General features: G+C 46.6%; 1 protein-coding gene across 6 annotated transcripts in view; it reads left to right on the plus strand.

The window, feature by feature from the left end:
• LDB3 (LIM domain binding 3) overlaps window positions 1–19729 on the plus strand; it is a 67095-nt gene that overhangs the window by 39656 nt on the left and 7710 nt on the right. For 4 of the 6 annotated variants that reach the window (XM_060125360.1, XM_060125363.1, XM_060125361.1 and 1 more), the window contains 5 exons: window positions 3905–4319; window positions 5505–5685; window positions 6301–6421; window positions 10262–10377; window positions 15702–18484. In XM_060125360.1, coding sequence (XP_059981343.1) covers window positions 3905–4319; window positions 5505–5685; window positions 6301–6421; window positions 10262–10377; window positions 15702–15791 — 923 coding nt within the window. In that variant the 3' untranslated portion in view covers window positions 15792–18484. Of the gene's footprint in view, window positions 1–3904; window positions 4320–5504; window positions 5686–6300; window positions 6422–10261; window positions 10378–15701; window positions 18485–19729 lie in introns of those variants that run through there. The other 2 variants (XR_009535936.1, XM_060125362.1) reach the window with 2 other exon arrangements.

A 19729-nucleotide genomic window follows, 5' to 3' on the forward strand; every position in this document is an offset into this window, starting at 1 on the left:
GGAGCCCGGGGCGGGGCGAGACGTGCTGGAGCCCTGGAGCTGCCGGCCTCTGCGGAGTTCCCAGGCCTTGCAGACGTTAACTCATTCCTGCCCGGAGGGAAGGAGGCCGCCGGGCGGCGCGCGCCTGAGCCGGCCTGCCTCTGCCCCCTCTCCTGAGGGTGGGGTCCCAGGGAGGCTGGCAGGTGGTGTGGGGAGAAACGAGGATCGTGGACCCGGGCCCCTCCCCTCCTCTCCACCGCCGACACCGGGCCCGGGGAGAGCGGGGAGCCCGTGTGCCGTCCGAGCTGCAGCTCCCCGCGAGGGGTCCTCCGGGTCCAGGGTGGAGTTCGCAGCCCAGATCTTATCGCCTGTGCCGAGGCTGGGTGGCCGCTCCCCGGAGCACCTGGGGCCCGGGAGAGGGCCGTGGGCAGAGGGCCCCCCACTTCCACCCCGACCCCCACCCCCGCGGGGGCTGTGCGCTCGCAGGAGCCGGGCCCGACCTGGAGTGAGTCAGAAATCACCTTGTTTAATTACACCATTCCCGAGCCAACGAGTGCGATAGGGGCTTTTGAACTTGCCAATTAGAGATGAAATATCACCTTCTAATTTGGACGGGCTTTATTCCGTCAAGCAGAAATAGCAACAGCCCAGGGCTCGCAGATGGGATATCAAGTCTCTCTCCTGGCACGTCGGGGATGGTGGGGCCAGCCAGGCTGAAGGGCGCAGAGGGAAGGGACCTGGGAAGCAGCTGCTCCTCACCGGGGACCTGATGGCTGAGGGAAGCTGCCGGCCTGCGCCTCGAAGAAGGGAAGGGCCCTAGCTCTGGGAGGGTGTAGTCTTGGGCAAGGAAGCAGCCCACCCGGGCCCAGATGCCGGGTGCCTCTGACCTGCTGAGACCTTCGTGTGGTGGGGATTTAGAAAAGGGGGGGTGGATCATGGAGTCTGGAAGCCCTTCCGAGGAGGGAAGAGAATGGCTGCCAGGCAAAGGGAATAGGGTTAGTGTTGCTGGAGGGAAGCTGGAAGTGGGCAAGGGCCCGATTTGGAAGGGGCGTGCTAAACCTTGTTTTGCTGCCTAGGGAGTGGTTAAGCAGGGGATCTGGAGTTGAGACCTGCTGCCTGAGTGCCAGTTTCAGCTCAGCGTTTCTTAAATTCTCCAAGCCTCAACTCCTCTTCTATAAAATGGACTTGAAAGTACTATCTGCCTGGTTGGATTGCAGCGAGTATCACATGAAATAGTGCACATAAGGGCCCTGGCGTGTGGAAGAAGTCAGTACTTGGTAACCGTTGTTCTGATTAGGACAGTACTGTCTAATAACAATACATTTTCTAGTAGCCACACTTTTTAAAAGGAAGCAGGTGAGATTAATTTTAATATATTTTATTTAACTCAGTATATTCAAAATATCATTTCAATGAACAGTCAATATAAGATTATTAGTGAGATATTTTACTTTCTTTTCTTGTACTAAGTCTTTAAGAATTGGTGTGTATTTTATATTTATAGCATCTTTCAGTTTGGACTAGCCGCATTTCAAGTGCTTAATGGCCACATAGGGCTATGTATTGGATAACACAGGATTAGGGCTTTCATTCTTAATCCCTTTTAGCAGAGATCCCCCCTCCCACTTTACAAAAAAAAAAAAAATGAAATAAGATCTTGCACAGAACCCCATTATTGAGAGAGGGCTGAAGCTGCTCTAGCATTTTGAGACCCTCTGTTCCAGGCACTTGGGAGCTGTGCAAGCTTGTTAGGGAGGGTGACAACACCTCAAATATGGGCTTCACAGGTTTACTAGTGCATGCAGCATGTCACTCCAGTAGGTCCCCACCCTGTGAGGCAGGCAGGGATGTCACACCTACCACCACTGATGATTAGACTCAGTCCCAGGTTACTGACTTCAGGGGTGCCACATCTCCCACCGCCTACATCCCACAGTCTCCCTGGGCTGGGATCCCTCAGGTGACCATCAAGCTGTGAGACGAGCTGACAGTTCATCTGGACCATGAGACCCAGGAGTCACTCTCCTCACCATCTTCACTAACATTTAATGACACATACACAGTGCCAGGTACAAGGCTAAGCCTTTATAGTTCTTATCTCCCATCATCCTTATAGCAACCCTGTGAGGTAGTAAGAATTATTATAGCCATTTTTAGACGAGGAAATTTGGGCCTAGAGACGTTACGGAACTTGCCAAGGACACACAGCCAGGATGTTGTAGAGCTGGGACCTGAACCCAGGGCTCCTGATGGCTGTGCTACATGCCAGACCATGCAGCCTCCTCCAGGTTGGTAGGTACTCCTCCACAATGTGGTGCACCCAGATCTTCTGGAACTTGGACTCATGTTTTTTACAGAGGCAGCTTGGGGTGATAGAAAGAATGGTTTTGGAAATTCACTCTGCCACTTACTAGCTCTGTCTGAGCCTCAGTGACCTCAACTGTAAAAGGGATTAACCCAGATGACCTGTCATGTGCCTAGCCTACCCTCTTAGTAAGTGGAAAGAAGATTTCCTTATGGAGAAAGTTTTACCTTTGGAAGCCAGCATCACTCCCAGGATGGCTCTAGGGCAGGGCTGGGGAGGGTTTTACCCCTTCTGTTTTCAATAACACAGGCCCGGTCCCTATCCGTTCCCAGCACGGGGGTTTCCATGTCACCCACCTCTGAAAGGCCAATCATATGGGAGTAGAAGGTATGGGGTTGGAGCAGCAGGCTACAGGCCACCTAAAGTAATCTAGGGGAACCAGGTGGGGAGAGACCAAAGGCCAGGCCGGGAACTTTAGCCCTGAGAATGTCCTTCCTTTCCAGGCTGGAGCCTGATGGGGGCTGCCTCAGCATCTATCAGCACAGTCCATTCACCAGGCCAGACTCAGGAATGGGGAGGGAGGCTGCCCCGACACTCTTCCTGGGGTAGGGGGAACGAGGCCTCTTTCCAGAGGAACAGACTGTAAGCTGAGGTGAGGCTTCCGGAACCTCCCTCCCTAGGAGGGGAAGCTGGTGAGACCATGTGTGCCGGACACAGCTGGGTCTGCCCCGGCTGGCTTTACAATGGGGGGCAGCAAAACTTAGAAAGCTGGGTTTTGAGGGCCCAGGCCTCGGAGGGCTTTGGGTGAGCAGCTGCTATGCTCCTTCGTGTTGCCGCCCTAAATCAGTTTCCACCAAAGTGATGAGGGGGAGCATGTGTCCCCCCAGAGGCAGCCGCAGGCTGAGGGAGCAGCTACACCTAGGCTGTGTCGCCCCAGCATCTCTGCCCAGCTTCCCTCCGAATACTGCCTTCGAGACCCACCACCCAAATGAAACCGAAATGGAATTTCCCCCCAGTACAAATCAAGCCACGCTGTTTTTCAAGAAAACGATTGTAGCTAAACCTGAAACCTGAACCTGAAAACCTAACTGTCCTGTCATCTGCTTTGTCCCAAAGGCTGGACTAGGTCCAGTTCAGCAAACGCTTGTGATTGAGGCATTTCAGATGTCAAATCACTGGTCAGAGTGCAAACAAAGGCATCTTCCGGTCAAGGCCAAGCTGACCCACTCCCACCCTCTTCCTGGCCCAGGGGATCCAGATATGAGCCTGGCCCGGCCACCCCTGCCCCCGTCCCTGTCTCCTGCAGGCCTCTGGCAGCCAAGGCCTGGCAGAGCCGCACCCCGCACAGCTGCAGATATTTATAGCCCTGTCCCTTCCCAGCCCTGTCCAAGCTCCGAAGCTCCCGAGGGCTCTGCTCCGACGGCTGTTTATCTCCCTTGGCTCCCTGCTGCAACTTCAAATCGAGGCCATCAAGAAGTTCAGGGACGCGTCTCCTGTAAAAACTGGCATTGTGCTGCTCTAATATTAAAGTTGTCTTTTCCAGTTCTCTGGCTGGGGGCGGGGGAAGCTGGGAGAAATGAATTCCTGACACATTTTTCTTTGGGTATTTTTGGCTTGCAGTGCCTGCATCTACCTACAGCCCATCCCCAGGGGCCAATTACAGTCCAGCCCCCTACACCTCCTCCCCTGCCCCCGCCTACACCCCTTCCCCTGCCCCCGCCTACTCCCCCTCCCCAGCACCAGCCTATACCCCCTCGCCAGCCCCAAGCTATAATCCTGCACCCTACAGCGGGGGCCCTGCGGAGTCTGCCAGCCGTCCCCCATGGGTGACAGACGACAGCTTCTCTCAGAAGTTTGCCCCTGGCAAGAGCACCACCACTGTCAGCAAGCAAGGCCTGCCCCGAGGGGCCCCTGCCTACAGCGCACCACCGGCTCCGCAGGTGTCCCCCCTTGCCAGGGGTACCGTGCAGAGGGCGGAGCGCTTCCCAGCCAGCAGCAGGACTCCGCTCTGTGGCCACTGCAACAGCATCATCCGGTAAGGGCCAGCTGTGCCGCTGTGCTGGGGTGCTGGGACGAGAGGGGGACGGGAGGGCAGATGTAGGGAGAAGGCCGCATGCAGGACAGCCTCAGGTCCCTCTGGCTTGCCATCTGGTCTGACCCTCTCTGAGCTTTAGCTTCCATACCTGTGCGATACCCGCTTCCCTGGGGAGTTGGGAGGACTCCACGAGGAGAGTGGGTGAAGCTCCCAGCATGGTGCCTGTGCCCGCGCCGCCCCCTTGGGCTAAGGCTGGGTTCTGGGAATTGCAGGTCCGGATGGTAGATTTATTGGGCCTGTTGCAAGCTGGCTGACAGTGCTAGTTTTGACCCATCTTTCCTTCCTTTCGAGATGCTCCTGGGTCTGTCCACAGACAAGCCCGTGCTGCTCAGGGCTTTGGTGGGCATCTGCCACACTAAAAGGAAAACAAGTCATTTCATGCTTAGAGGCCAAGGATCATGGGTGGTACTTGTTTGAATATAGTATGTTTATAGTATGTGCATATGTGGGGGGGGGTGGGCTTGTGTATATGAAAAATACACTTATTTAAAAATAAAGTATCATTAGAAAAAATATAGTCATTAGAGAAGAATTAGAAAATTCAGAAAAGTAAAAATTAAAACATGAAGCGTTTCTTCAGTGCCACTGTCTGACTACTAATCTGGAGACAGGTTTGTGTCCTGGGTCTACCATACTAGCCCTATAGCCTTGAACAACTTACTTAACATCCCTGTACCTCAGTTTCCTTATCTGAAAACGCGTATCATAATAGTACCTGCTTCATAGGATTGTTGTGAGAATTAAACACGTTAAATAATGCAAATTTCTTCTTGAATGGTACCTGGCGCAGAGTAAGCACTTAATAAATGCTAGCCATTAGCACCGTCATCATTGCTCTTCTTACTACAATTATCAGGAGTCAACCTAATGGATATTCCATAACATACTTACCCAGTCCCCTGCTAGTGGATGTTCAAGTCGCTTCCCCACCTCTGTTTGTTGCAAGTGATGAAACAACATCTTTTTGCCTGGAGCTTTATCTGAATTTCCTGTTATTTCGTTAGAACAGTCACAGAAGTTATAGCGTTCTAGGGTCAAAGTGTGAATATTGTTGAGCGTTTTGAAATATCTGGTGTTAAGCTTTGGGGGCTGCCTTAGAGGGGGTACTATTCTCTGCTTCCCCAGGGGCCCCTTTCTGGTAGCCATGGGCCGCTCCTGGCACCCAGAAGAGTTCAACTGTGCCTACTGCAAGACCTCCCTGGCAGACGTGTGTTTTGTGGAGGAGCAGAACAACGTTTACTGTGAGCGGTGTTATGAGCAGTTCTTTGCCCCGGTCTGTGCCAAGTGCAACACCAAAATCATGGGGGTAAGTGGGCTGCATTCCTCTCCTCTGACCCTTGTCTCTTTTCCAACCAATCTCTCCTCCTCCGCAAGGTTGTGGGGTCCTATTTGGAAGCCAAGAAGTTGCTGTGCTAACAGAGCAAGAACAACTCCATTTCTGTCCTAGAAGGGAGTTGGTTTGCCACCAATGAACTAGGGAGTAAATGAACTTGAAGCAAGAGATCCGTGGGCCACATCCCTGGCCACACAGCTTGAAGTGGTGGCAGAGCTTCTGCAAAGCAAGTTACTGCTTCCTAGCCTGACCTCACCGTGCACCTGCATGTGGCTTTGACCCTCGATGCCCCTTTGGTAAAATGGCGATAACACATAGTACTTCCCTCCCAGGTTGGGTGGGAGGGTGAAGCGTCACAGCTTATGGAAGCACGCATAGAACCTGGCACCCAGCAAGTGCTGCACGAGTAGGAGCCTCTCCTCTGCCGCCCCTAGCCTTCTGCGGCGTGTCCAAGGCCCGCTTCTTGGGCTCTCCTGCCCTGCTCCCTGATGGGATGCTCCGGCAGTGACCGGGGCTGGTGTGGAAGTTAAGCCTGCCTTCTTCTCCCTCCTGGACCTTTCTGTCCTGAGCTGAGGCTCTTTTCCCCAGGAAGTGATGCATGCCTTGAGACAGACGTGGCACACCACCTGCTTTGTCTGTGCAGCCTGCAAGAAGCCCTTCGGGAACAGCCTCTTCCACATGGAAGATGGGGAGCCCTACTGTGAGAAAGGTAGGACCTCTGTGCTGTGGGGAGGCCCCACAGTCTGGGAGAAAGGGGTAGGGGTTCCCTTTCGCACACATTCAATCTGTGCTGTTTTCCCTGCACCAAATATGTGGACCACAAGTCGGCATCTTGTGACCGCTTAGGAAACCTTTCAGATGATTTTGATTTGAAGACCACAAGGTCTAGTCTGAAAAGGCTTTGGCGCCGGCCTTTGTCCTAGGTTCTGTTCCAGGCTCCTGTTTCAGGCTGGCTTTGTAACCCTGATTGAGTTACTAAACTTCTCTGAGCCTCACTCTCCCCATCTGTAAGAGGGGGAGATCAACACCTGCCTCCCAGAGTTGTGGTGAGGATTAAACCAAAGAAACTTCGGAACTAGTCAAGTACATGCAGGTCCCCTCCCAGCTCCTGTGATGTTTACCAGACTTTGATGTTCCTTCAGCGTCCAGCCAACTCCCTGTCTGAATTCGGAGTTTCTCTGTTCTCCCCAGACGCTATATGTTATCTTATAACTTGGAGTCAATTACGGTAAATTCTGAAGATAAAGCCATCTGTTAGAGTTGGGCATCCTGGCTAACTAACCATTCAGTCACTCACACATTCACACACTCATTTATTCATAGCCTGCCTCTTCAGATAAGGATTTGAGGCAGGTTCCAACAAAGGTAACAAAAACATGAAAGTTAAGACAATAGAACTAGCAAAGCAGCACCAAGAAGAAGAGGGAAAAGGAAACATGCTGATTATGAAGAATAACAGAGCTGCACTGACTGGGTAGCAAATGTGAGAGCAAAAAGAGAAACACGGTAAGTTAGTTTACTTTAAAACCAGAAAGGAGAAGACATTCCAGTTCTTCAAGGGGAAAAGGAAAACAAAATTAAAATTTTTTTCCCCCTGACAATAAATTATAAAAGAAACTTCTTGGGTTCTGAGGTACTGGTGAATTCTCTTTCCAGCTCTGAGGCTCACTGAATGACTTTAAATAAGTCACTCAGTCATTCTGGCCTCAGAGTTCATATCGGTAAAAGGGAGAAGATAACACCTGTCTTTTCCCTTCTTAGGAGGAAATGGTGATGATTGGTAATTAATAAAAGTGCTGTGGTACCAATACAAATTGCTATTGTTAGTCGACTAAAAGCATTATAACTTTCATAATGTGTGATAAGCCACAATTTATGCGTGAGGCTTGTGAAAGAATGATAGATTAACACTATTACCAGTGCTCCTCTCCCTAGCACCCCCCCAAAAAGATTTTCAAAAATGATGTTTTGATTAAGAAGACCCAGGAAAGGGATCATCTACTGTTAAGAAAAGACAGCAAGGAAGCAGGTTTAGCCTCAGCCTTAGGCACCCTGAGAGACCCTGACTGAAGGCCCACAGGGACCACTTCCAGGCTGTGTGACCATGGACAGGATGCTTGGCCTTTCTGAGTCTCTCCTTCTTCACTTAACTCTCAGAGGCTGTTGTGAGGATTAACTGAGATAATGGGTGCACAGCTCTGTAATGGCTCTGGGAGACCCACAGCTCTCCAAGAAGCACAGTTTGAAACTACTTCCTTAAGCAATGGGAGTCACTGTGATGTTTTAAGTAAAGAAATAACACAATTTAATTTTTATTTTAGAAAGAGCATTAGAAATTTAATATGCTTGTTGAATGTGATAAAGGGTGATATTCTTATAAACAAAGTAAAGAAAGAAGAGCTAGATGATCCAATAGTGAGGTAAAGTCAAGCCTGTTGGTTAACCTGCCCTAGAGATAAAATATCAGAGTCAGCCCCTGTCCCCGTACCATGGGACACTGTGTTTCGTTCTGACCTTGTCTTTTTTTTTTTAATTATCGTGGGGGAAAAAATACACATATAAAATTTACCATCCTAACGGTTTTTTTTTTTTTTTTGGCTTTTCACTTTTTATTTTATATTGGAGTATCACCGATTAACAATGTTGTGATAGTTTCTGGTGCATAGCAAAGGGACTCAGCCATACATATACATGTATCCATCCTAACCATTTTTAAGTGTACAGTACAGTAGTGTTAAGTATATTCACACTGTTGATTGATCTGAAACAGATCAGAATGTTTTCATCTTGCAAATATGAAGCTCTGTACCAATTAAACAACTCCCCTTTTCCCCTCTCCCTCCAGTCCCAAAGAAAATTATAAAGACCTAATAGGAGAAATAAAGGAAGGAATACATAAGTGAGAAACTAGATTATTTTCCTGGTGGGAAAGGCCCATGCACAAACTTTATTTAATACCAATTACATTCCCCTTTTGTAGAATAAATGAGGAAAATACCAGCTTTTAAAAAAAATGTATTAGGGGACTTCCCTGGCAGTCCAGTGGTTAAGACTCTGCGCTTCCAATGCAGGGGGCGTGGCTTCAATCCCTGGTTGGGGAGCTAAGATCCCACAGGCCGTGGGGTGTGGCCAATAAATAAATTAATTACTTTTAAAAAATGTACTAGGGTCACACCTGTGATACCAAATTCATAGTTCATAGCCCCCACTTCATGTTGACTCTCAGCAGGTGGTCTGAGACAGTGACTAGGCATACTGTCCACAAGGAGATCTGAGCAGAAAACCTCTGTAAGAAAAAGCCAACTGTGGCAGAGCTGTGGAGAGACAAGTACACTTCTAGGAGAATGAAGGCTTTGTAAAAGGCATCAAGATTCTTCTAGAAGAATCTGGGAGAGTTCTACAGTGAGTGCAGTGGGAGTGCTGCCCACTACCAGGCCCAGACAACTGGGGCCGAGAAGCACAGGCCTGGCCCGCTGTCTCACCTGTGTGTCTCTGGCTAGGCCCTTCACCTCTTCCAGCCTCATCCGCAAAACAGAACAAAAACAATTTCGCCAAGACTAAGTTTATTCATTAATTTATTGATTCAGTGATTCATCCATTCACTCATTCATTTGACATATGTGTTGGCTACTGACTTGTGTGCCAGGCACTGTGCTGGGAGTACAAAGAAAACTAATACATAGGGCTTCCCTGGTGGTGCAGTGGTTGAGCGTCCGCCTGCCGATGCAGGGGACACGGGTTCGTGCCCCGGTCTGGGAGGATCCCACATGCCATGGAGCGGCTGGGCCCGTGAGCCATGGCCGCTGAGCCTGCGCGTCCGGAGCCTGTGCTCCGCGACGGGAGAGGCCACAACAGTGAGAGGCCCGCGTACCACAAAAAAAAAAGAAAAGAAAAAAAAGAAAACTAATACATAGACCTTGACATTGAGATACTAGCAAATAATACAATCTATGTGAGGATGCTTGGTAAACTGTAAAGCATTATGTAAATAATATTTGGTATTATTATCTCTTTGGCTGGGGGAGGGGAACATGTCCCAACAAAATAGCTCAGGTATTGTTTCTAGTAGTGAAAATTTATTATCAACACAGATGCCCAATGACAGAAGAATGACCAAGCAAAGAACATGCTACAACTCTAAGAAATGTTAAAGGCTCTCACTCTTCCAAAATAAGCAGAGCTGCTGGGAAATAGGATTTTTTTTCTTTTTTGGGATTGGTCTGTTTGGACCGTAAGAGGTGACAGAGCAGAGGAGAAAATCACCCTGCAGAAAGTTAATGACAGTTCCAGAAAGTGTTTGCAGATCAAACCAACACAGGGTGGTGACTAAGCCTGAATCTGCACCACACCAGTGCAAATTATTGGAAAAGGAAAAAACCAATCATGTAACTGAGTATTTTGTCTGCAAGATGACAAGTAACCAATTAGGTTTCATCCGCTGCCCCCAGCCCAGTGATTTGGGGGGTTGTTCTGACATTGGGTCGATGTGGCTGGGACACTCCTCCCAGCCTGCCTGGATGCCTGGTCCTTACTCTGCCTTTCATTTCAGACTATATCAATCTGTTCAGCACCAAGTGTCACGGTTGCGATTTCCCCGTGGAGGCCGGTGACAAGTTTATCGAAGCCCTGGGGCATACTTGGCACGACACCTGCTTCATTTGCGCAGTATGTTTTTTGCTTGGGGTTCTGACTTTCTGAGAAGAGGCAGGAGGGACCAAGTGGGGCCAGATGACCAACCCTTTACATCCCTTTCAACCCTGGCATTCTAATATTCTGTCATTTTTGAAAGCCGGCAAATACCATGATGCCTCGATATGTCACAGCTGAGCAAAGTTTTATTACTAATAATGATTTATTAACCAATATGGCTTTGTTACTCTCCACTTCATTAAGGACAGAAGAGTGTCTTAGGATCTGGCAAACTAGCAGCTTTCCTCAGCAGTGATGCTCTCAATAGGTGGGAGGAGTGAATGATGTTGGGATTTAATAGGGGCAGGTGGCTTCCCATGGTTATAGGTCATTTAAGATATGATGATGTGATTCAACGGTTTTCCCCTAAATTTTCACCATGAACACTAGATTGGAGCTTATTGACTAATCCTATGAAAAGCTGAGATAAGTTTTCTTTTGACTGAACCTTTAGAAGGGCTGAGTATCATTGCATTTTCCTAAATGGTCCTATTCTCGATATATAGTTGCCAGGAGATAAGCCCTAGATTAAGTATTAACCATGTGCAGTTTATTTCTGCTGAACAGCCAGGTCATTTTTACCGTGAGATTGACGTTTTCCTTCCAAGGGCTTTGGGCTGGGGAAGGGACAGGGCAATGAGCCTGCCGACATTTAGAGTCTGCATTAGAATTAGAAAACAGTCGTCCCTGATAAAGCCCCGTAATGTGAATCTATAATTGACTAAACTTTATTTGGGAAAATCAATGTACTACTACTGCTTTTTTTTTTTTTTTTACCAGAGTTGCTCAAGGTAAATTTTGGGAACGTGTGAAAGGTCTACATAGTTTAAACTTGAACAATTATTATAGATTTATGACATAGGACAACCATAGTCATAATGTTTACTGCAATTCACTTCAGCTTTTATACTTCATTTCTATATCCCCTCCCATCTGTGGGGTGCATTGTATTCACTCCATATATTAGTTTGCTAGGGCTGCCGTGACAAAGTACCACAATTGAATAGCTTAAACAACAGACGCTTACTCTCTCACAGTTCTGGGGGCTAGAAGTCCAAATTCAAGATGTCAGCAGGGACCTGCTCTCTCTCCTAGCTGCTGGTGGTTGCCAGCCATGCTTGGTGTTTCTTGAATTGTAGCTGCATAACTGCAATCTCTGCCTCCATTGTCACAAGGCTGCCTTCCCTCTGTGTGTCTGTGTCTTCACATGACACTCTCCTCTGTGCAGGTGTCTGTCTCTGTGTCTCTTCCCTTCTTATAAGGACACTAGTCATATTGGATTAAGGGCCCACCGTACTCCATATGATGTCATCTTAACCTCAGTTTTAATTTAGTCTGCAAAGACCCTATTTCCAAATAAGGTCACTGCTATGTCCCTGTGCTGGATAGGCTGGAGGTACTCGGGGTTGGGACTTTAACATGTGAATTTAGGGCGGCACAGTTCAATCCATAACACTTTTTCCAGCCCTTTGAACAGATTCTCTAATTGCCTTTTAGGGTCCTTAAACTATATCAGGACCTCCCCTCCAAAAAGGGACAACAATATAAATATACCGGCTTTGGGGTTGTCCCCTGAAGAGCCACAGCTCAGCGAGGCACCGTACAGGGCTTTCTGACCCTTACCCTCAAGCCATGGCTTGTCTGATCCTAAGATGCTGCCTGCAAATCTGGTTACCCAGCTTCTAGAAAGATCTAAGAGACTTGGAGGAGGTCCAGGGAAGACAGAGGCGTAGAAGGCCTGCTCTCCAAAGGCAGGCTGATGAGAGGTCTGTGTCACATGGAGAGGGAATCATGCAAAGGTGAGCATGGGTCTGCTCCCTCAAGCTTGCCGTGTTTGGCTGAGTCATGATGGCACAAGTCCCAGAGAGAGACAAGAAGAAGCGGTAAAGCCTGGGGTTGTTCAGGCTGAGATTACAGATAAGTTCCAGTCAGGTGTGAAAGACCCACAGCACTGCCCAGAGGGTCTGCCCAAAGAAACCAGTCAGATCCCGTCCTCTGGAGAATCAGCACAGAGAATCGTTACGCCTTCCCCCAAACTAGCCCTGCGTAGTACTCACTGCCCCATGCAGCTATATCAAAGTGGAATATGGTTTAATTTTTGGAAAGCAATATTTTGATTGGAAAACTTTCAGGGTTTTGTTTTCTTTGGTCCTTTTTCCATCACTTTGTATTTCCAAATCACTTTTAATGAGCATATATTTTCCTGTAACTTAAAAAAAAAAAAAACTAGTAAGAAAGGAAGATCAGGACTAGCTCTTGCGGCTGACATGCTGTTTTCCCATCAGTTAGATCTCAGGGGAGCACATACTTCAGACAAAAGTCTCCCAGAACAAGTCTCTACCTTCAAGGAATTTAGAATCTTGAAAGGAAAACATAGCTGACATGTATGAGCAATTAATGAACAGAACAAGACAACATCTCTAAAGTCCCAAGCACATAAAATGAAGGCTGAGAAGGACAGTGCGGGTCAGGGTGAGGGTTTACCTCCTGTCTGGCTTTGGCACTTGAGTCCTAATGGAAAGGATGTGAGTCCTACCTTAGTTGGGGAAACATGTCTTACTGGCCCTTCTTCTCCTTTAAGTCTAGTTGGTATCTAGTTGGTGTGGGTACCAGGAAGGGATGTGATGTGGTGTAACTTTTGTGGGCAGTCGAGGGGCCTCTGCAGCTGGTCTATTTCATCGCCTTCCACTCTGTCGTCAGCACTCTATGGCCACCACTCCTTCCCAGCCAGGCCCTGCTGCCACTTGACCACAGAGCCTGGGGGTTGGACCATCCCTGCTGTGCGGCTGTGATGGGTAGGTTGGAGGCCTCCTCCACCATGGAGCCCCATTGCATCCCACCTGCAGGCTCCTGGCCCAAGGCACTGAGTACGACCTCTCTATGACAGTTCTTTCCCTCAGTCTCATCTTATCAGTGAGCCACCTCTGAGGCTCTGGCCTTTCCTCACTCCTTGGTCCTCAGTCTCCCAACACCCTCTCCAGCCTGACTCATCCAGAGTTTTCACAAGCAACCAGCACTGTCTCAGACCAGGCAGGGTCTCCTAGCCAGAGCCCCGGCTGTTGACCAGCAGCTCCTTGCCAACTCATTCCAGAGCTGCCTTCCTGTCTCTCCCAAAACCCATCCTCACCAGTTGGATCTTGGGTGCCACCATCTTAGACTTGTCTCCAAGTTGTCACCACAGCTTGAGGCCACCACAGGAGCCTGGTTACACTCAATATCACTGCATCTACCTGGGATGTTTTGAGACACTTTCTCAGGTCATTGGCTTCCAGAGCCCATTGGCAGCCCTGTGTGATCTCAGGTATAACGTCCTCAACTGGGCCATCAGGGCCTCACACTTGGGACCACCATGATGCCACTTTTCTTTCCAGCTTTCTTGGAGCAGACACGTGCTCAGTGGCCCAAGCTCATCTCGGAAGGGTGATTTCTGTATCCTCATGCTTACCTCTACCTGGGAATTCCACCTGCACTTCCTCTCATGTCAGTGTCCTGGATGTGGTCCCCAATTCTGCTCCCCACTAGAGATCTTCAGTGCCCTCTCTGAGGCTAGGGCCTGTCCCAGCCTATGTGACTTCCCAGCTGACTGGCAACTGGCAGATTGCCCACCCAGGACCAGACCTCATACTGGTAGTCCAGCAAGCTTAGTGAACTACCTCGATACAAGTCCGTAAACCCAGAACAATTTCAAGTAAACATAGCCCCTCTCTGCTATGAGATGTGGGGAGAATGAGCTTAGAACTGGAGTCTCGCAGACCTGAATATGGATGCCCAGGTTCTACAAGTTTCTAGGTCTGTGACTTGAGCAAGACACTTGGGCTCTTTGAGCCTCAGCTTTCAATTGTGAAATGGGGAACAGTCATACCTATTCCATAAAGTTTTTGTGGGAATTAAATGAGACCATGTAGGGACCTCCCTGGCGGTGCAGTGGTTAAGAATCTGCCTGCCAATGCAAGGGACACAGGTTCGATCCCTGGTCTGGGAAGGTCCCACATGCTGCGGGGTGACTGGACCTGTGTGCCACAACTACTGAGCCTGTGCTATAGAGCCCACTTGCCACAACTTCTGAGCCCGCATGCTACAACTACAGAAGCTCGTGCACCTAGAGCCTGTGCTCTGCAACAAAAAGAAGCCACCGCAATGAGAAGCCCGTGCACCACAACGAAGAGTAGCCCCTGCTCACTGCAACTCGAGAAAGCCTGCATGCAGCAACAAAGACCCAACACAGTCAAAAATAAAATAAGATTAAAAAAAAAAAATGAGACCATGTATACAGAGTGTCTGGCATCATACTCGACCCGCAGTAGTCTCAACAAATATTACTGATCTCCCTTCTTTTTGTTTTGTCAGCATCTTCAGACTGCACTCATATGTTGTCATCATGGGGATATATAATTTTGCCTCTTTTTTTTTTCAGTCAGTGTTTTCCTGCATACACTTTGCCATATTTGATTTATTTTTTCGTGGTGGCCTGTCATTGGAAAAATGCACCTTAAAAATTAACTTAATCATCTCCCCATTGAGAGAAATATTAGTAGTTTTTCAGTTTGTAGTTGAGCATATGTTGCTTTCCTGTTCTGTGCAATAGTTGCTGCAAGATGAAATTCTCCAGAGTGGTGTTACTGGGGTACAGGGCAGGCACATCTTCATGGCTTCTCTTCAGTGTTGCCACATCCCCTGCAGAAGGCCGTGCTGATTCATGTGTCCCTAGCAGTGACAAGTAGGCCTGATCGGCCTGATCCCCTTTTGGCATTGCTGACTTTTGACTGATTACTTTTTTTTTTCATTTTCTGGCTCCAGTCATATAAGGTTAAAGGTGACAAGCTATTGAGGCTTTTTGTTTTATTTATTTTGCTAGATTAACAGGTGTCTAGTGATATCTCATGGAGGTTTTAATTACTTTTTCCTTTAATTATTAGTGAGGATCATTTTTCTGACATTTTATATTTCTTTAGGTGTTAACCACTTCTGTGGATATTGACTTACGAATTTGTATTGGTTCCTTATATATTTTGGATAGCATCAGTTGATCACCTTATTGTGTATATGTTCCGTATTCCATTAATTAAATTTAATTTAACTTGAGTTTATTCCATGTTCCTTTTTGGAAATCTTGATTTTTAGATAGCTCAACGCATCTACACTGCTTTAGCTGTCAAGCACTTGTGGTAGGGAGAAGCAGGCTGTTGCCTTTTCTCCCATCTGCCTGTGACAGCACTTTGTCTTAAAGGGGTGGCTGAAATCTTTTGTTTGTGTCCCCCTGCCTCATGGGCTGTCTCATGCCTATCTGTTCTCTGTCCCAGGTCTGCCACGTGAACCTGGAGGGGCAGCCATTCTACTCCAAGAAGGACAAACCCTTGTGCAAGAAGCATGCACACGCCATCAACGTGTAGGGAGCCCAGGGTGTCTGCTGGCAACGAAGGATTCAAGGAGGCTGATGTTTCTTTTTGGGGGGGAAAAGGGAGAAGACAGGAAGTGACTGAGCCCTTTTGAAGTATAATTTTAGTCCTTTCTTCTGCACACAGATTGTGTATTTGCATAGTTCAGACTAGAAGCCAAATGAAGATTCCTGAACCAAGCTAGTAATTAATCCAAGACTGGAATTGTACTCCAAACACTGAGGACAGAATTCCAAGAACTCAAAAGTGAAAAAGAAAAAGTAACTTTCCCCACGCGATACACTTCCCTGAGGTCACCAGAGCAGGGACAGAGCTCAGAGCAGTCATGGAGAATCTGAAGCATTCTGCGGAGTTCTTTAGAGCTCCTCCAGCAAACAAAATGAAGTGCCAAACAGCCCTCGCTGCAGGGTATTTTTAGAGCCATAGCTGAGCGCTTGTTAGCTAAGACCGATTGGGCTTTCCTCACCAAAAAAGGAAGTGTTATTCCATTACTCGCGTCACAGAGCTACCTCTGCGCATCAGACTTCAGACCTTGCACAGGCTTGAACATTCTCAAGGGAGCCCAGACCTCAGAGGGATGTCTTCTGGGAGCCTCTGGGCAATCGACAGGGCTTCAGGAAAGGGTCGGGCTCCCACCACAGACAGCTGAAGAAAGAAGGGCTCTTCAGCTACCCTCTTTCAGTCTGAAACATCCAATGTCCGCAGAAAGCTTAGCTTCTTTTTGAGTTGTGGTGGGAAGGTGGAATTGGGTTTTTCCAGTTTTGCTTTGCTGTTTGTGATAGGAGATTTTAAAACGACTCTGGGCTGTGTTTGGCCTCTGTTTGGCTTTACGAGGTTCATTAGCATGAACGTCTAGTCTTGTGCATGTGTTTCATTCCCAATACTATGACTGCTCACTGCTGAAGTCTTCCTCAGCACCCCTCCCCCCAACAGGCTTAGTGACCTGTGGAAAAGAAGAGAGAGACAGTGTCTGAAGCAGGATGGCAGAAGAGGCTGAGAACATGCCCAAACTCTGGGTGGGGAAGAGGAAGCTTCCTTTCTGCCAACCTCAGTAAGAACGCACGAGCTGGCAGGACCTCCCACTTCAGAGCTGCTCCATCCTTCTCGTATTTTCCTTTAAACGCAGTACACTGATTATATACAATTGTGTTGACTGCTGGAAGGGAAAGATGATATATGATATATACACGTTTGCCATTTTGGCCAATATTTTGAAAAAGTATGAGCTGAGTTGATCTAGCAATTATTTAAGCATTTATTGAAATAGACTTGGGTCTTCAAACTTCCTTAAAGTATTAGTGATAGTTTGAGTTAAGCAAGCATTTTAAAGCTGTTTGGTGATAAAGAGAGAAGCTTAGTTTTTGAGGTTGGAAGTGGTATAGTCTCTTTCCCTTTTAGGAAGCGCTGTTATTATGCTCATTGAACATGGCCTTGAAGCAGGTGGTTTGAGTGGATGTTTCTCCCTTGAGCACAATATTTAGGCTCTCTTCCAAATCACTGCTACTCTCTCCTCACTCCTGTTTTGGATTTTCTCTTTGCATGTTTGAAATGTTTTATGAGAATGCATTAGAATACTTTTTCTTCTGAGAACTGAGGCTTCCAGGGGACTGCCTTTCTACCTGAGGGAGAAGGAAGCAGCTAGATGTGTCTCTAACAAAAGGCCCGAGGTTTTTTTCCCAAGGGTGAAGTCACCAACATCCCCCAGGGAGCACCAGGAGGGACATAAGCGTGCTCCTACCACAGGACCCTTCTTTACTTCTGGTGCAGGGAAAAAGTCAATATAAAGCACCAGGCAGGGTAAAATCTGCAGGGAGTGCCTGGAGATTTTTCAAGAGTTGCAAACAAGCATTCTTTTATTTTTGGAAAGTTCAAATACACAGGAACAAGGAGGTTGCTGACTGTACAGAAAGGCTCTAGTCAGGTTTTCTCTTAAAAAACAAAAATAACAAAAAAAAACCCCACAGCTTTTAAATTATCAGGGACTGGTCTCAAGGAAAGGGAAAAAATTTCCCTAGAGTTGTTTCCAAAAATATCGTTTAAAAGATCTTACACACACACACACACACAAGTGTGCCCGTTAAAACGTGTATGATCATGGAAAAGAAAAGTAAAATCTCAAAGGAGAACTTCGTCATAGTCATTTATTGAATCGTTTTTTCTGCATTTCAGAGCTAGTGTAGATTCTGAGGGACTCTTTTATTTACCAAAACACAAAATCAACAACAACGGCAACAAACATTTTAAAGGTAGCAGGAAAAGGAGGTAGTTCTGAATATGGTTCCCTCGATGTTTGTAAGTTTGGCGTAGCGTTGGGTTAAGGTTGTGTCTATTTCAAGTTAACATCGTGGATGTCCTACAACACCAAACACAATTTTTAATAGTTCATGGTGGGGAGTACACTTTGGATCTACAGTTCTTGTCTCCTCATTGTTGACATTTATTTAACATTTATAAACATTAACTTTTTGCAACTGAGTGACTTATGTCTGCAGTGTTTGTGTTAGGAATCTAGCTTTTATAATGTTAACTTTTCAACCGAAGTACTCTTGCTTTGGGATATTTTTTTAAATTTTTAACATTTCAGAAGTGGAATATAGTGTGTTAGAAGTGTGCGCAAAAATATTTTGCATGTTTTTTTTTTTTGGCCTGTGTGAATTCTTTTTAGCAAAATAAAACCCTAAAACGGATGTGCAAATACAGATTTTTCTGTGTAAAGTTTCTTCATGTGACAACCAAAAGTAGGTTATTTCTATATGGCTGCAAATAAAAGTTTGAGACAAAACAAAATGCCCTAAGGAGAAGAAACATATAACTCACTTGCTCTTTTGGCTATGTGGCCCAACAGCAGTTTAATCGTCTTGTTTAAACAGACAAGGATATGCGGATAATACAAATGTTTTGCATACAAAATGAATTTACCAAGTAAATAATAACCTGAAGACCAGGCTTGGCCTTTTCCTTTGGAAAGATTTATTTATTTAGCTACTTTAGATTTATTTAGATAGTTCAGTTTGTTTTTTTTTTTCTGTTCTAAATGACTTGATTTCTAGAAAAGTTGCTATATTTTCTTCCATATCTTTTGTCTTGAAATAAGCTAGAGTAAAATCCTCTCACGGCATTTTTTTAAAATAATGAAGACCCTCGGAGGGTACTGTGTTTAACACAACCAATTCATTCTTTTTCAAGGTATTCTATTTCTAGGCATTACTTTAAAAGAAAGGGATATTTTTCATAATTTATTTGATTTTTTAGTACCCGAACCAGATTTTCAAAGAGAAATAAAATCTTTTTATTTTAGTACTTTGTAAAGCTATAGCAATTTTTCACAGAGATGATGGAGAAAAAAAGGCTCATTGTCACAGAACTTAAAGTTGGAACCTAAGAGATCACTTGGGCATTTTCCAGATGTATGAACCGAGGCCCAGAAAGGGGAAGTGGCTTCCCGGCATATACACAACCAGCAGGGAGGCAGCCAGGTGCCATGAAATAAACATAGACTTTGACATGATAAGACCAGTGTCTTATCAAGCCTAGATCAAGGCTGATCTAATACCACCTGAATGATATCAGAAGAGTCTCTCTAAGCCTGCATATCTACCTGAAAATGAAGGTAATAACACCTGCATTTTGTTTTGAGAACCAAATGTAATAACTTTTGGAAGAAAATTGCAATGCAAATGTTCCTTGTTATTATCGCCAATAGAGTGGGCTCAGAACTCCTCACTCCTGCTTCATTTTCTTAATGCCTTCAACTTGTCCATTCAGAAAAAGTACATTGGGAAAACCAGCAGCAAGAATAAATATTCCACAAATATCCCAGAAGTATGAGCCATGTGAATCAGAATTTGGCATAATTACCTGGTACCAAAATTTCTGCCCTCTTCACCGAGGAACTGTGGACCAAATAAAAATTGCTTGTTCAATACTTTACA

Source organism: Lagenorhynchus albirostris, chromosome 16, assembly GCF_949774975.1.
Source record: "Lagenorhynchus albirostris chromosome 16, mLagAlb1.1, whole genome shotgun sequence".
NCBI classification, from domain to species: domain Eukaryota; kingdom Metazoa; phylum Chordata; class Mammalia; order Artiodactyla; family Delphinidae; genus Lagenorhynchus; species Lagenorhynchus albirostris.